We start from the raw sequence: 16533 nt of genomic DNA, 5'->3' as shown, positions 1-16533 counted from the left end.
TGATGGGAACTTCTAGACATTTACATAACTTATCACACAACCTCGTGTGTTGATGGCTAAAGAGTGGACGCTATTTCTGTAAGTTACTCAAAACAAATACACAGATATATTGTAGTAAGGCATGTAGAGTTGCATGTTTTTTGTGTGAATCCACGCGAACAGACATTTTAAACAATTTTTTTCAAAGTGAATAGTCATGTCAAAGTCCGAATTGTGGTCATAGTATTGCTGCACATTTTGCTGAATTTCTTTTCTTATTTCAATGAGAAAATATTCAGTACAATTTTTAAATTAAAAAATATAACAATTCTGATGTGTGTTTTTTTTTACTTTATTTCACATACATTGTAGATTTACTTGTAGGTGAGAATAATTCAAAATATTGAAACCCTCGTTTGTTTCGGATAATACCTGGATATAAGAATAACTTCGGTATATATTGACGGAGGAAGTAATTTTCTCTCTTTAGAAAACTCCATATAGTGACCTCAACTAAATGATATACAAGTAAAAACTAAAGAAAACATCCAAAGATATATTTGGTTATCCCTCGACTGACAGCGGATTGTAGTCTTGTCTGTGGCGCTATTAACACCACGTAATCAGTATTTCAATTATGGACCTTAGTTGAGGTCATTACATTGTTAATCTAACCTTGAAGAATGAAGTAATAACCTAAGATCAATCCCAAAGTCAATATTTCAAATTTTGCAAGTTAATAAATTTGCCAGAATCTAAAATAGGAAAAAACATATAAAAAGGTAGACCTGCTCAGCCGTCGTCAATTCTTCACGAACATCTTGCCTACGAAACGTCCCTAGTGACACAAGCGTATTGCACAGGTAAATAAATACTCAGAAGACGACTCTTCAGGTTGGTTTATCATTTATGCCAAACCTAAATATCTTCAAAATAGATACTGTGAGGGAAATAATAATAATGTGTCGTCATATATCTTGGTTGATATTTTATTGAATAATTTTAAAGATATAAATGTAGACTTGACATTTTATTTTGATTGATTGCTGTCTGTGATAATCTATAAGGGGGTTTAACATATTTTTTTTATATTTCGACTGGGTTGTACTCGTTTGTGCTAATATCAAATTTATAACGTTACTTGTAGTAAAAGTTATGAAATAGTTAAATATATTTGGTATTTTATTTAAAATGAGTCTGACAAACTGTTATATTTTTTCATAACTTTTGCAAAGAGAGTTACCTGATCAATTTGATATCAGAACAAAAGTACGATGATCAAAGAAAAACCAACCAGCCTGCTATTTTGCGGTGAATATATACCAACTACGAAATAAATTATCCGGAATAATACCATGCTGTTTTACGACAGTTACGTCTAATCAATGTTCTACTGTTCATATGTAGCACTTGAGTTTGTTCTAGTAGTCATGCCTCCACATCATTCCTTGTCATCTGATGTGTTATGTTGTATCCCAAATGATTTTGTATTTAATGATCAATTACAGATTACTACATTTTACTACATTACTACATTTTCTTCTACTAGAAAGATTTAGCACCGAATCATCATTAACAACTCTCAGGGGTGTCAGGAACATTCGTAGATCCCCTTTGATTTTAAAAGAAGGACATTCACTTTTACTGAACATAAATATACCGCTGACTATATATAATACACATGAGTAATTCGAACAACAAAACCCTACTTCATCTGAGCATAGTCAGGCAGTAACACAAAGTGCCATCCGTATATCCAACTATTGGTTATTTACAAATAAATTGTGCAATTTGAACTCATCACAATAGTTGTGTATAAAATGAAACTGTGTTGTATGTACACAAAAAGTGAACATGAATTTATAGAACCAACCGTTTTGACATTTTAACATGTAAAGAAACAAAATTCGTCCGTCACATTTCAAACCGCCAGCCATAAGGCTATATATTCCTGTCTGTTATAGTGTAATCGGTGTTGTTGTTTATTAAAGCCCACCTATATGCGGTGTTGTTGTTTATTAAAGCCCATCTTTAATCTACGTTGTTTATTAAAGCCCGTCTATAGGCGGTGTTGTTCTTTGATAAAACCAGTCTATAGCGGTGTTGTCGTATATTAAAGCCAGTCTGTCATTGAGTGTTTGATGTTGTTGTGTATGTCGTTTTTTAAAGCCCGTCTATAGGCGGTGTTGTAATTTATTTAATCCGGCCTATTAGAGAGAAGGCGCTGTTGTGTGTTAAAGCCCGTCTGTTATAGGGAAAGCGGTGTTGTGGTGTATTAGTGCCGCATGTAGACGGTGTTGTCGTGTATTAATGCTCGCCGGTACGATGTGTTCTCTTGTATTAAAGCACACCTGTAGACGGTGTTGTCGTGTATTAATGCTCGCCAGTAGGAGGTGTTCTCTTGTATTAAAGCCCGCCTGTAGGAGGTGTTCTCTTGTATTAAAGCCCGCCTGTAGGAGGTGTTCTCTTGTATTAAAGCCCGCCTGTAGGAGGTGTTCTCTTGTATTAAAGCCCGCCTGTAAGAGGTGTTCTCTTGTATTAAAGCCCGCCTGTCATAGAGTAAGTGGTGAGGGGAATGATGATAAGTATTATTAGTGTCGATATCAGGGTAATACCCAGAAAAGTCCATAGCAATGCTTTGTCCACGATAGTAGCTACTTGTTTCCATTCGTCCAGTACTTCAGCCTCAAGGTCCTGCTGGTCATTTTTGGCTAGCATGCACTGTAAGTATTTGAGAACATCCTCCATGATGCCTTTCCTACCGTCTGTCAGACCGTCATTGTTCCCGTTATGATCATCAACATATGAATTGCGGTTCGACATATTGAGACTTCCTCGCAGATCAGAAAGGAAACTGCTTCCTCTTAGATCAGCTATGACGCTGCCAGCCTCGCTCTGCGTTGTCATGTAGGAGTCTTTGGGTTGGCAGCGCCGTCTATTATTGTGTTTCGTTGCTGCTATATCGTTCATAAGCTTTGATAAGATTTCTGATTCCTCGGGTCCGTGTATTTCTCCTGCTCGCGTTCTGCCCCCGAGACTATTCTGGGTTTTAAGGCACGTACATTGCATCATCCCTCCGATGATGTCCAGGACCAAACGCCTCACCCAGCGTGGTACACGGGGCTGATGTGGAGCACAGTGATGGATCTTCAGGACAAACACCGTCAAGATGACAGAGATGGAGGCCAGCGCCATCGAAACCGTCAAGTAGATACCTGAACAATAAATAAGAATTGGCAATCAAACATCTTTTTAACACAAACCTAATACAAAATGTAGTTCAGATGAAGTCACAATAGTAAATCCATCAGAAATATTTCCCTGAATTCAGGCGTAGCATAATAATGATATACAGATTAATGAGATATGCCTTGTAAACATGTTCGATGTGCATCATGTATCATTATACATTTCTCTGCGCATTTACATTGAAACTTGTACATGTGAACCATAAATTTGAAACATCCGCGGGAACACTTAAAGATATGCATTGCATGAGTAATGCTAGCGTTCGAAGCTTTAATGAAAATCGAATGTCTGGCCGTTCACATGGTTTCGTGATGGCCTTCTTGGATTTCTGAATATTCACCAGATAATATATTACATTTAAATGATACAGTAAACCTTAATAATACTTTCCATACACAAGAAGAAAACATAGATACCAAACACACGGAAACATTTTTTTCTTGAAAAGAGACGTGTCGCTACATAAAGATTAAAGACTGGATGTTTATAAATAAGTGATCGAACCATTATTTACTACTCGTACACAAAAGTGACATCATTCTAAGGAAACGAAACAACAGTTTGTTGACATAATTTTTTTCGATGGTAACGCAATCACTGCAAATTTCGAATAGTAAACACAAAATATGTAAAATCGCGTTATAACGCGAAAAAGACTTGTAAGGTCGTAGTAACCTTTTCAAACTAGCAATAACTTGCGGATAAAATCGTTAAAACGCCTTTTGTAAATTCGTTACAATGTATTTTTTGAAAAGTCGTGACTATAGATAACGCTACAAACATAAATCCAGAATCATGCACCAAGATGACCGTAGTAATTAAAAAGGCGTTATGACGACTTTTTTGCGTTACGTTGCATTGCGTTCAAATTTTCAAAATGATCCTTCGTACGATATGCAGCTGTGAGAAATATCTAACAGTTATATAATGGATTAATATAGTATGCATTGTATAGTTGTATAATATATTGTAATGTGAAACCCACCAAAATTTCGTCTCCGCACTTAAGACACTCATCGCTTCAGTGACGTTCTATGGCGTCAAATAATACGCAATTATGTTATTTCCTTCAAGTCTTAGGACCATTATCTATTCCTGTGGTCGAATCATAACTGGAAAATTGGTATTCAGAAGTTAATTTGTGTTTTAAAAGATCGTTGGGTGTAGAAAATTCACCAATTTTCCTTCGTCCAGAGCGGAATCAAAATTGTGATGAATGCAGCAGTAGGCTTAAGTATCCTTATTGCTAGGTTTGTGGCGAAGGCTGTCGAACAGCTTGCAAGCCTTATCTCGTAATAGTTTGGACCGAACGGCAGCCCCTGGCGTCGCCGATCTGTGAGCATTTACGGCTAATCCTGCGCTTAAACTCCGAGCTGTACACATAAATATTATAATTACATAATAGATGGACTTTTCCGATACAAAGTAAATGCGTAGAGTTAGCCTTGCGTGAGAATACTGTTATTAACCCACGGGGTTCCCTAAAATGAAAACGAACGACAACATGCTTTAATAACCCATTGCCGATCTGGAAGGCATTGATCGGCGTGCTTTAGTCCGCTAGTGTACTTTAATGTCTCAGAAACTCATCATACGGGTGTAGTTTTATCCCTAATATAATTAGGCTGATTTGGAGACAATGATGGAGGTGGGGGCATATTAATAACTGAAGATGTTTTAATTATACTTCAGATTCTTTTACAGTATGATATCGACAAATATTCCAGGATCCGTGTGGGTTCAGTGTCAATATGCATATCTTCACGAGCTGTTATTTCATGACTTATATGTGTTACGTTTTGAAACATTTTTGTTTTCACGATAGATGCAATATCAAACTTTCATCGACAAATGTTAAAATACAGTTTTACGCCAGACAAAATTTTTGCCGTAAAAAGACCTCCAACCCAAACCCCCACCCACGTGCCTTGCATAAATTCTTTTTTTTTTCATATCCACGCTTACAGTTTAACGGATATTCTAAAAAAGTAATGTGTCTGTTGTAATAAAGCAATATTATGAAGTTACGATGAAGCTGTGTTAATAGACATTAGTATTACACGTAGGAATGGAAATTTAAACATAAACATAAATAGCGCACTGTCGGACATCATACTCACCTATTAATGATACAAACTCGGACAATATTCTCACCTATTAATGATACAAACTCGGACACCATACTCACCTATTAATGATACAAACTCGGACAATATACTCACCTATTAATGATACAAACTCGGACACCATTCTCACCTATTAATGGTACAAACTCGGACAACATACTCACCTATTAATGATACAAACTCGGACAATATTCTCACCTATTATGATACAAACTCGGACACCATTCTCACCTATTAATGGTACAAACTCGGACAACATACTCACCTATTAATGATACAAACTCGACAACATACAACACTATAATCAACTAACCATACACTATTAATTGATACAAACTCGGACACCAACTACTTATTTATCCTATTAATAATACCACATTAATGATACAAACTCGGACACCATACTCACCTATTTTAAAATGATACAAACTCGGTACACAATACTCACCTATTAATGGCACAAACTCGGACTCAATACTCACCATTAATGGTAAGGACAAATACCACTTTTATCGCACACTCGGACTCAATACTCACCTATTAATGGTACAAACTCGGACACAATACTCACCTATTTAATGATACAAACTCGTACACCTATTAATCACAACTCGACTCATACTCACTATTATGATACAAACTCGGACACAATACCACCTTTTAATGCACAAACTCGGACACCATACTCACCTATCAATAATACAAACTCGGACACCATTCTCACCTATTAAGGATACAAACTCGGACAACAATACTCACCTATTAATGGTACAAAACTCGGACGTCGGGGGCATGCTTTCCGCCACCAGTAACATGAATACGGAGTAAGACAGCAGTACTGTTATACTGAGGCTGATTTTCTCTCCAGCATCTGGCGGTAAACAGAATGTCAGGACGCTGAGCACATTTAGCCAGAAACATGGAAAGATGATGTTAAGGATATAGTACAGGATTCTCCTTTGAATGACGATGATCACTGTGACGTCAGGGTAGATGTCTTGACCAATCGGATACACGATCTCATTACGTGTAATGAAGTACTCCTTGAGCATCCACTCGCCGTTGGTCGTGTACGTGGTGAGGTCAACAAGGCCGCTCATATTAACCAAATCTACCTGGGCCTTAGGGTACGTCCATGACCCGAATTTTAGTTTGCATATCTGGCTGTCGAAGGGGAAGTAAGTGATATCAACTTTACAGGAGCTACGGAGACGTGTCGGTGGGGACCAGAAAATCTCTCCGTTGTATTTCACCATAGCATTAATCGGCATAAACCCGGAGGTGTAGTCATCCGCACTGAAACATAACAACAAGCATCATACATGTAATATCACATCATTGACATAAAAGATATGTTTTCATACCTACACGTGTAATACTGGCTGGTCCAGGGCAATATACTCATGTCGCCTGAGGCTGCATCGTGACGTCATGGCCTCAACAAAATCTCTATTTCCTCGGTACAATTTTAACATTTTTTTTCACAAATATGACTGGTTTTACTATAAAAGATGCAAACAATAGAATTTGTGTTGAAAGTATCACGTATTTTTTCGTGTATAGAAAATTGACTTCCAGTCGTGGATTTCTTCGAATCTATTTCAAAATGGCGGGATATTATAGGTGGAATAAAACGTCGAGGTATGAAAGAAAAATACTCTTTCATAAGTGAATATGAAGGATAGGGATATTTTATCCTCGGGATCACAAAATGTTGCAAAACCCTCAGCAAGCCTCGGGTTTTACTACATTTTGTGACCCTCGGGTAGAATATCCCTATCCTTCATATCCACATATGAAAGAGTCTTATAATCTCACCTGTCTTAATTCTAACATAATACACACATCATACACAAAAATGTTACGGGAATACTGCCATACATTTAAATAGTCCCAATATGAAGTCAACAAAAGATGAGTTGCGTTAAAATAGTGTTAGCGAAATGTCGTATAAATACACACCCCAGTGCCAGACAGGACTACTTTTAGTCCACGCTTCGAAAAGATATTGCGTCTATGATAATTTAAATAAACTTTCTTAGTTTACACTCTACATTTACACAGATTTGCTTTATTTATTGTCAAAAGACGTTTTCGGCCTTATATGAGTCTAAGATAGATCCATGTGCGGCACAGATGAAATCATTCTCGTCAGTAAAAAGAAATGAATAAGAAACTTTACAATGGAATTTAAGTTCCCTCGTCATAGGCTGACGGATTCCCTAGTACCTACCACTGATCATACTTGCACTTGAGGATGATCCTCTAGTACCTACCACTGATCTTACTTACACTTGAGGATGATCCTCTAGTACCTACCACTGATCTTACTTACATGTACTCGTGAGGATGATCCTCTAGTACCTACCATTCATCTTACTTACACTTGAGGATGATCCTCTAGTACCTACCACTGATCATACTTACACTTGAGGATGATCCTCTAGTACCTACCATTCATCTTACTTACACTGAGGATGATCCTCTAGTACCTACCATTCATCTTACTTACACTTGAGGATGATCCTCTAGTACCTACCACTGATCTTACTTACACTTGAGGATGATCCTCTAGTACCTACCACTGATCTTACTTACACTTGAGGATGATCCTCTAGTACCTACCACTGATCTTACTTACACTTGAGGATGATCCTCTAGTACCTACCACTGATCTTACTTACACTTGAGGATGATCCTCTAGTACCTACCACTGATCTTACTTACACTTGAGGATGATCCTCTAGTACCTACCATTCATCTTACTTACACTTGAGGATGATCCTCTAGTACCTACCACTGATCTTACTTACACTTGAGGATGATCCTCTAGTACCTACCATTCATCTTACTTACACTTGAGGATGATCCTCTAGTACCTACCACTGATCTTACTTACTTACACTTGAGGATGATCCTCTAGTACCTACCACTGATCTTACTTACACTTGAGGATGATCCTCTAGTACCTACCACTTCTTACTTACTTACACTTGAGGATGATCCTCTAGTACCTACCACTGATCTTACTTACACTTGAGGATGATCCTCTAGTACCTACCACTGATCTTACTTACACTTGAGGATGATCCTCTAGTACCTACCACTGATCTTACTTACACTTGAGGATGATCCTCTAGTACCTACCACTGATCTTACTTACACTTGAGGATGATCCTCTAGTACCTACCACTGATCTTACTTACACTGATCTTACTTACACTTGAGGATGATCCTCTAGTACCTACCATTCATCTTACTTACTCTTGAGAGGATGATCCTCTAGTACCTACCACTGATCTTACTTACACTTGAGGATGATCCTCTAGTACCTACCACTGATCTTACTTACACTTGAGGATGATCCTCTAGTACCTACCACTGATCTTACTTACACTTGAGGATGATCCTCTAGTACCTACCATTCATCTTACTTACATATCTTACTTACACTTGAGGATGATCCTCTAGTACCTACCACTGATCTTACTTACTCGTGAGGATGATCCTCTAGTACCTACCACTGATCTTACACTTGAGGATGATCCTCTAGTACCTACCACTGATCTTACTTACACTTGAGGATGATCCTCTAGTACCTACCACTGATCTTACTTACTCTTGAGGATGATCCTCTAGTACCTACCACTGATCTTACTTACACTTGAGAGGATGATCCTCTAGTACCTACCACTGATCTTACTTACACTTGAGGATGATCCTCTAGTACCTACCACTGATCTTACTTACACTTGAGGATGATCCTCTAGTACCTACCACTGATCTTACTTACACTTGAGGATGATCCTCTAGTACCTACCACTGATCTTACTTACACTTGAGGATGATCCTCTAGTACCTACCACTGATCTTACTTACTCTTGAGGATGATCCTCTAGTACCTACCACTGATCTTACTTACACTTGAGGATGATCCTCTAGTACCTACCACTGATCTTACTTACACTTGAGGATGATCCTCTAGTACCTACCACTGATCTTACTTACACTTGAGGATGATCCTCTAGTACCTACCACTGATCTTACTTACACTTGAGGATGATCCTCTAGTACCTACCACTGATCTTACTTACACTTGAGGATGATCCTCTAGTACCTACCACTGATCTTACTTACACTTGAGATCTTACTTACACTTGAGGATGATCCTCTAGTACCTACCACTGATCTTACTTACACTTGAGGATGATCCTCTAGTACCTACCACTCATCTTACTTACACTTGAGGATGATCCTCTAGTACCTACCACTGATCTTACTTACACTTGAGGATGATCCTCTAGTACCTACCACTGATCTTACTTACACTTGAGAATGATCCTCTAGTACCTACCACTGATCTTACTTACTCTTGAGGATGATCCTCTAGTACCTACCACTGATCTTACTTACACTTGAGGATGATCCTCTAGTACCTACCACTGATCTTACTTACACTTGAGAATGATCCTCTAGTACCTACCACTGATCTTACTTACTCTTGAGGATGATCCTCTAGTACCTACCATTCATCTTACTTACACTTGAGGATGATCCTCTAGTACCTACCACTGATCTTACTTACACTTGAGGATGATCCTCTAGTACCTACCATTGATCTTACTTACACTTGAGAATGATCCTCTAGTACCTACCATTGATCTTACATGTACTCGTGAGGATGATCCTCTCGTACATACCACTGATCTTACTTACACTTGAGGATGATCCTCTAGTACCTACCACTGATCTTACTTACACTTGAGGATGATCCTCTAGTACCTACCACTGATCTTACTTACACTTGAGGATGATCCTCTAGTACCTACTTATTGTAAAGCACAACATCCGGTAGCCATAACTTCTTGGCTGGGAGCCGTATAACCTCCAGTCCATTGTAATCCTTTGTGTCCCAGCCGATTCTCTCGTCAATCCAAGTCTGCAAGAAAATACCATTGTATGAATTATCCTTTACTCTGGAGGTTGTACTGTCTTCGTTATGATTACCCCTTGTTATGATCCCCAAATACGAAAAACCTCTTTATATAATATAATGTGAAAGAAATTATCATTGTATTTAATTAACTTTCCTTTAGTCTAGATGATTTGTTCTCATTTTAATACCGTCATTTTGAATACCCTGTGTTGTGATCTCAAAACAAGAAAACCCTGTTAAAATAATAGTACATATATGTGATTACGTAGTTATAAGATGGGCACACACATGTCCTGGTCATATACATTAGAAATAGGAATAGACGTGATTACAATTAAAGTCTTGATTTAATGTACAAGACTGAGGAGTACCGATGTTCGCCTTCGTTTTAATTGCAGTACTTCGTACTGCTTAACTTTTACTTACATGGAAATAAATATATTTACACTAATGCGACTTCTGCGTATTCCCATTCAATAAAGTAGTTTCATAAATTTTATTTATTACACTTTTATTACACACATGTAATATTATAAGACTCTTTCATATGTGGATATTCTATATATATAGGGATATTCTACCCGAGGGTCACAAAATGTAGTAAAACCCGAGGCGTGCCGAAGGTTTTGTAACATTTTGTGATCCCGAGGGTAGAATATCCCTATCCTTCATATCCACTTATGAAAGAGTATTTTTCTTTCAAACCTCGACGTTTTATTGCAACATTACAACGATATTATCCCGCCATTTGAAATAGATTCGAAGAAATCCACGACTGAGAGTCCATTTACCATACATGAAAAATTACGTGTGATATTTTCAACACAAATTCCGTTGTTTGTATCTTTTATAGTAAATCCAGTCATATTTGTGAAAAAATGTTAACATTTTACCGAGGAAATAGAGATTTTGTTGACGCCGTGAGGTCACGATGCTTTATTACATGGGTAGCCATGCAATACAGCCTCAGGCGACATGAGTGTTTTGCTCTAGACCAGCCAGTATTACGCCCGTAAGTATGAAAGAAATAACATATCTGCAAGGTAATTGGTTGATTCCTATGAATGGTATGTATTTATAGGCTTGGAAAACGACCTTCTCTTTTACTACAAAGTTTTACTACGAAATGAAAAGTTCAACGGTGAAATTATTTTTAATTAATAAAAAAATTATTAATAGAAACCATGAAAATTTACCAATATTCACAAAAATATTGTATAGCATTACAAAATACGAAAAATAATTATTCGTTATCATTTAAAATGCCCATGTTCCTTCCGCATATATCCTTTGACACGTTCACCCATGTGATGTAGGCTCTAGATTCTGTCCCCAGGCCGAGATACAACATAATCCATAATAGTGGTAGTTTCTGCTCCAGATTAGTGCTCAGCATAAAGTCAGTGCCTGGGTTTACTTCCAATGTCGGCATGCACGGATATCACCTTACAACGGACAAAGAGACTCAACACATATATACCGCAGTCTCCCGAAAAACATTCACACAAGCAACAATCTTCATACAGGTGAGGTTGCCCTTTAATGATTACGTGCGGCTGTTGATATACTATAAGCCCAATAAACATAGTTAGGTATGCTGTGTTTGTCCTACTCCCACAACCCAGGCTCATACGTGTAGCTAGACATATCGTGGTTTCGATGTCCGTTTTCCCGGAAGATTTAGAATTCAGTATTTTTCTAGAGTTGATTGATTAAATTCCTGTACCGACCTACAATGTTGCACTTTTCCTCGGTCATTGTATCAGTTATTCAAGGAAAACCGGTTTGTGTGACTCAAATAAATCGCAACAGACACACGCTTTTCGGATTGTGAATTACGAGAGTGATATCAGACAAGTATGTCACAGTTGTCTAGTACCTTTACCATTCTTTAGGGACGATAGAAGCAAATGCTAGACTGTGAATACACAGCTCTCCGGTATTTAAGGAAACAAACAAATTGCATTGCTATAATTATATTCAATATTCACAGTAGAATAACTTAACGCTAGGATGAAATTGAAATTTTACCTTTAGGTTGTCATGGCTACATAATTGTTGTAAATATGTGTATCGAGGTTGGGATTATGTATCGGTATGTGTTTTGAGTTTTATAAGTTACACGTTCTCTTAACAGCATTATTATGTTTGAAGACACATGGTATATCTTTCCGAATTAATTAAACAATTGCATGCAAAATTGTTTGTTTGCTTCCTTAAATACACCTCCAATAGTTTAATCTTTAGATGACAATTTGACCGATGTCAGATGTTTCTTATTTTTATTTTAAGCTGACATATGGTACCATATAGTTATAAAAATGGAAAGGTTGTTGTTTTCTTCTCAAATCCTTTTTACGGCGACATTGGTTTTAGCATTTTGGTGAATTTAGACTGAACAAAAATTATATTTTCATTTATGCAAACATTGAAAAATGTACAAAATAATTATCATGTTTATCGTTTTCTTTTTCTTTAACAAAATTGAAATTTTTTTTTTGGAAAATCCATATTTATAAAATTAAAAAGAGGTATTTTCAGGTATGATAAATCATTTGTTATATGATCATTATTTATAAGTATTATTATCTCTTATGAGATGGAAAAAAGAGACTAAAAAAACATTTAGGAAAAAATAGGCTTGAATTTTTAAGCCTTTGAAAAACTGATGAAAAAAAAAATTGGAATATGATAGCGTTACTCCCCCTGAACCAAATCACCAAATATATTGTTATTCCATTGAAGTGCATCAACATTGATGCAAATGATCAATTAAATGAAATCAAACTTTATTGACATTATCATTAAATAGTATGCTGCCATCTATCCAAACACATAAGCATATGCACGGTATTACCATACAACCCCATTGTCATAATGCGTGTAGTACACACCGGCATGCATCAATCATACTTTAAATAGAAGGTATACTTCCCATATTTGGGCATATAAAAGGAAATAAATGGCCAAACATTTAATTGTATCCCTATATATAGTGATTAAATTGTTAACTTTCAAATATCGACAGCTTTGGTACCATAGTTATGTACCCTTGCAGTGCAGCTCGTTATGTTAGCCAACATTAACATGAATAGAGTATGAAAATGTTTAAATGTTGACTATTTTGACCATTTTTTGTTTTTCATGTATAAGCCATAGACCGCATCCTTGAACAAACTTTACATTTCTCTCAAAGATGTGTCTGAAGAACATACACATTCTCAGTAAATATTATGTTTGTTAAATATAGTTTAATATTGTGTCTTAAAAAATCAAGATATAGGCTAAAAATGATTAAAATAGCTTCATTTATGAATATTCCGCATGATTATCATGGCAAATTAAATTACAAAATTAGAAAACGTCTATTGCAATTAGATCGGGGATGTAATACATAAAATCAATTCCAAAAAATAAATTAATTTCTTTTTTGTGCTTTATATATAGGGCATTCAAACATCGCACACAATTCACAAATGAGAAGTCCTCCTTAAAGCTGACAATGCAACAATGCAAGTTAAAAACTATATACTTGAGATTAAAAAATAAATAACAATAAAGTTTTTTTTTCCATTTTATTTTCCAAATTTTGCAACAACAAAAAAAATTAATCTCAAATGTATATTTTCAATGGCATTGTCAGCTTTAAATGGCCATTCCTGCTAACAGGAGGTTTATCTAATAAACAAAACAAAACCTGGCAACCATTTGATATAGCATTGTTTGTTTTAATTATGTATTGATTCAAAAGCATATTAAAATTATCTGTAACGGCAAAAATATTATTTTTCAGTCGTCTGCTTGTCCAGAAATTGTAACAATGTTACAGTGGAGTAGACGGTAACGGGAGGAGGTGTCCCTTGTACGAGGGAGGGGAAGAGGGAGGATCGATTTTGCAATGGAGGGAAATGCTATAAAAACACATTGTAGAATTCTTAAGGTTTTTTGCATTTTTAGTTTGCGTCAATCGTTTACAAAAGCATGTGTTTCCGATAAGATGTTAGGGGATGAAGGGTATCTTACTTATCTATCTGTGTTACGGGAGAACAATAAATCTAACCTGAGTTTATAAAGCCGCATGATCTTTCTGCATATGGATTGATGTCATGGTTTCAATAGAATGAGCTAAGTAAATAGCTCATTTACGAAAAAAACGTTTCTATGCATCTACCATATTGTTTACGTCATTATGCCATGTGACCTTCGGACATTTTTATGGCATGCCATAGTCTCATATAGCACTATAAATTCTGATTTAAAGGGATAGGAAAACCAAAATAATAATGGATAAGCCCTCGGCGTTTATGGTATAGGTAGACAGATGCAAAGATAACCCTAACATTCCTACACTTTATAGCAATTAGCTCCCTCGTACAAGCGGTATGAGAGATCTTCAGTTAAAGTATTAAACAGATCGTTTAGTAGAAAAATATTCTACAAAGTACAGTGATTGTTGCAGAGCACAATTCGTTGAGTGTTTCCATGGCGCATTTTAGAGCAAGGGTGACGTTCTGAATAAGAGGAATCGCTGACAATAGTAATGATTTTTTTGTTCTGTTTGTGTTTTTTTTTTTTTTTTTGGTAAAGGGAAGGAAACAGTGACACAAACTGCATATGAAGGAACGTCCGAACTGACTGACAACGGAAACTTCTATGGCAGGTACATTCATACTCATGCCCCTCCAAACGAAGTAAAAAATGATGGTTTGGCTTCGTATTTTCTTTTTCTTCCTTTTCTTCTTCTTCTTGAGTCTTTTTCTTCAGTCTTGATGTTGTCCGCACGATTATTTATAAACTATTTGGCAGACTGCGATAACCTTTACCTGAGTATGGGTGGGTGGACTGCCGCCTATCCCTGGCAACTGGATTGGTCAAAACTTATGTATTGCCCGATTTTAGTGAAAATAGTTATACAGGGGTTTTGATATCACTTTCGAAAATCTATATTGCCATGGTAATGATATAGAGGCTTGTCTGACAAGTTTTAGACAATGACTTGATATGTTGGTTTCTGGTCAGTCTGTAATAAATTCATTTTTCCAAGTATCTTGATAACATACTACAGGTTTCGCGTGTTTTCTTCGTAATAAATAAACACAGCAAGTGTACCACTATCACAATGAGACACAACACTAACATACCACAGCCTTCCGAAACACACTATCACAAGGAGACAAAACACAAATATACTACAGCCTCCAAAAGCACTATCACAAGGAGACACGACACAAAAATACCACAGCCTTCCAAAACTCACTATCACAAAGCGACAAAACACAAAAATACTACAACCTCCGAAAACACAATCACAAGGAGACACAACACAAACATATCACAGCCTCCCAAACATACTATCACAAGGAGATACAACATAAATATACTACAGCCTCCCAAAACACACTATCACATGGATACACAACACAAATATACCACATCCTCCCAAAAAGCACTATCATAAGGAGACACAAAACAAATATACCACTGCCTACAAAAACAAGCTATCACAAGCGGACACAATATTAACATACCAAAGTCTCCCAAAGCACACTATCACAAGGGTACACAACACTGACATACTACAGCCTACCAAAACACACTATCACAAGGAGATACAACACTATCATACCACAGTCTCTCAAAACACACTATCACAGGGAGACAAAACACAAATATACTACAGCCTCCAAAAGCACTATCACAAGGAGACACGACACAAACATACCACAGCCTTCCAAAACTCACTATCACAAAGAGACAAAACACAAATATACTACAGCCCCCAAAAGCACTATCACAAGGAGACACGACACAAATATACCACAGCCTACCAAAACACACTATCACAAAGAGACAAAACACAAATATACTACAGCCTCCCAAAACACAGTCACAAGGAAACACAACACTAACATACCACAGCCTCCAGAAACACACTTTCACAAGGAGATACAACACTAACATACCGCAGTCTCCCGAAACACACTATCATAAGGGGACACAACACAAATATTCCGTATTCTCTCAAAACATAGACATTTACACAAAATATATTTATTGAGGGTAGGCCCCCATAATTTATATATATAAATAGAGGTAACACAATGAATGGTTGTTGAACATTGCATTTATTCCACACGAGCGAGTTATTTTTTAAAAGTTACAAATGACATAAGCTTTAGCGGGTGTCTTTTGTAACTTTAAAAAAAACTTACGAGTGTGGAATAAATTCAATATTCAACAACC

General features: G+C 36.7%; 1 protein-coding gene across 1 annotated transcript in view; it reads right to left on the bottom strand.

The window, feature by feature from the left end:
• Positions 1-394: 394 nt before the first annotated feature.
• Positions 395-16533, bottom strand: part of LOC138333829 (neuronal acetylcholine receptor subunit alpha-10-like) — a 36387-nt gene continuing 20248 nt past the window's right edge. The window contains exons 3-6 of the mRNA XM_069282443.1: positions 10184-10293; positions 6138-6650; positions 5892-5920; positions 395-3194 (exon numbers count right to left, since the gene is read on the bottom strand). Of these exons, the coding sequence (XP_069138544.1) occupies positions 2518-3194; positions 5892-5920; positions 6138-6650; positions 10184-10293 (1329 nt within the window). The 3' untranslated portion in view covers positions 395-2517. The remainder of the gene's footprint in view (positions 3195-5891; positions 5921-6137; positions 6651-10183; positions 10294-16533) is intronic.

This window comes from Argopecten irradians, chromosome 10, assembly GCF_041381155.1.
Source record: "Argopecten irradians isolate NY chromosome 10, Ai_NY, whole genome shotgun sequence".
Taxonomy (NCBI): Eukaryota; Metazoa; Mollusca; class Bivalvia; order Pectinida; family Pectinidae; genus Argopecten; species Argopecten irradians.
Note: the sequence above shows the minus strand (reverse complement) of the source record. Positions and strands in the feature narration are given on the sequence as shown.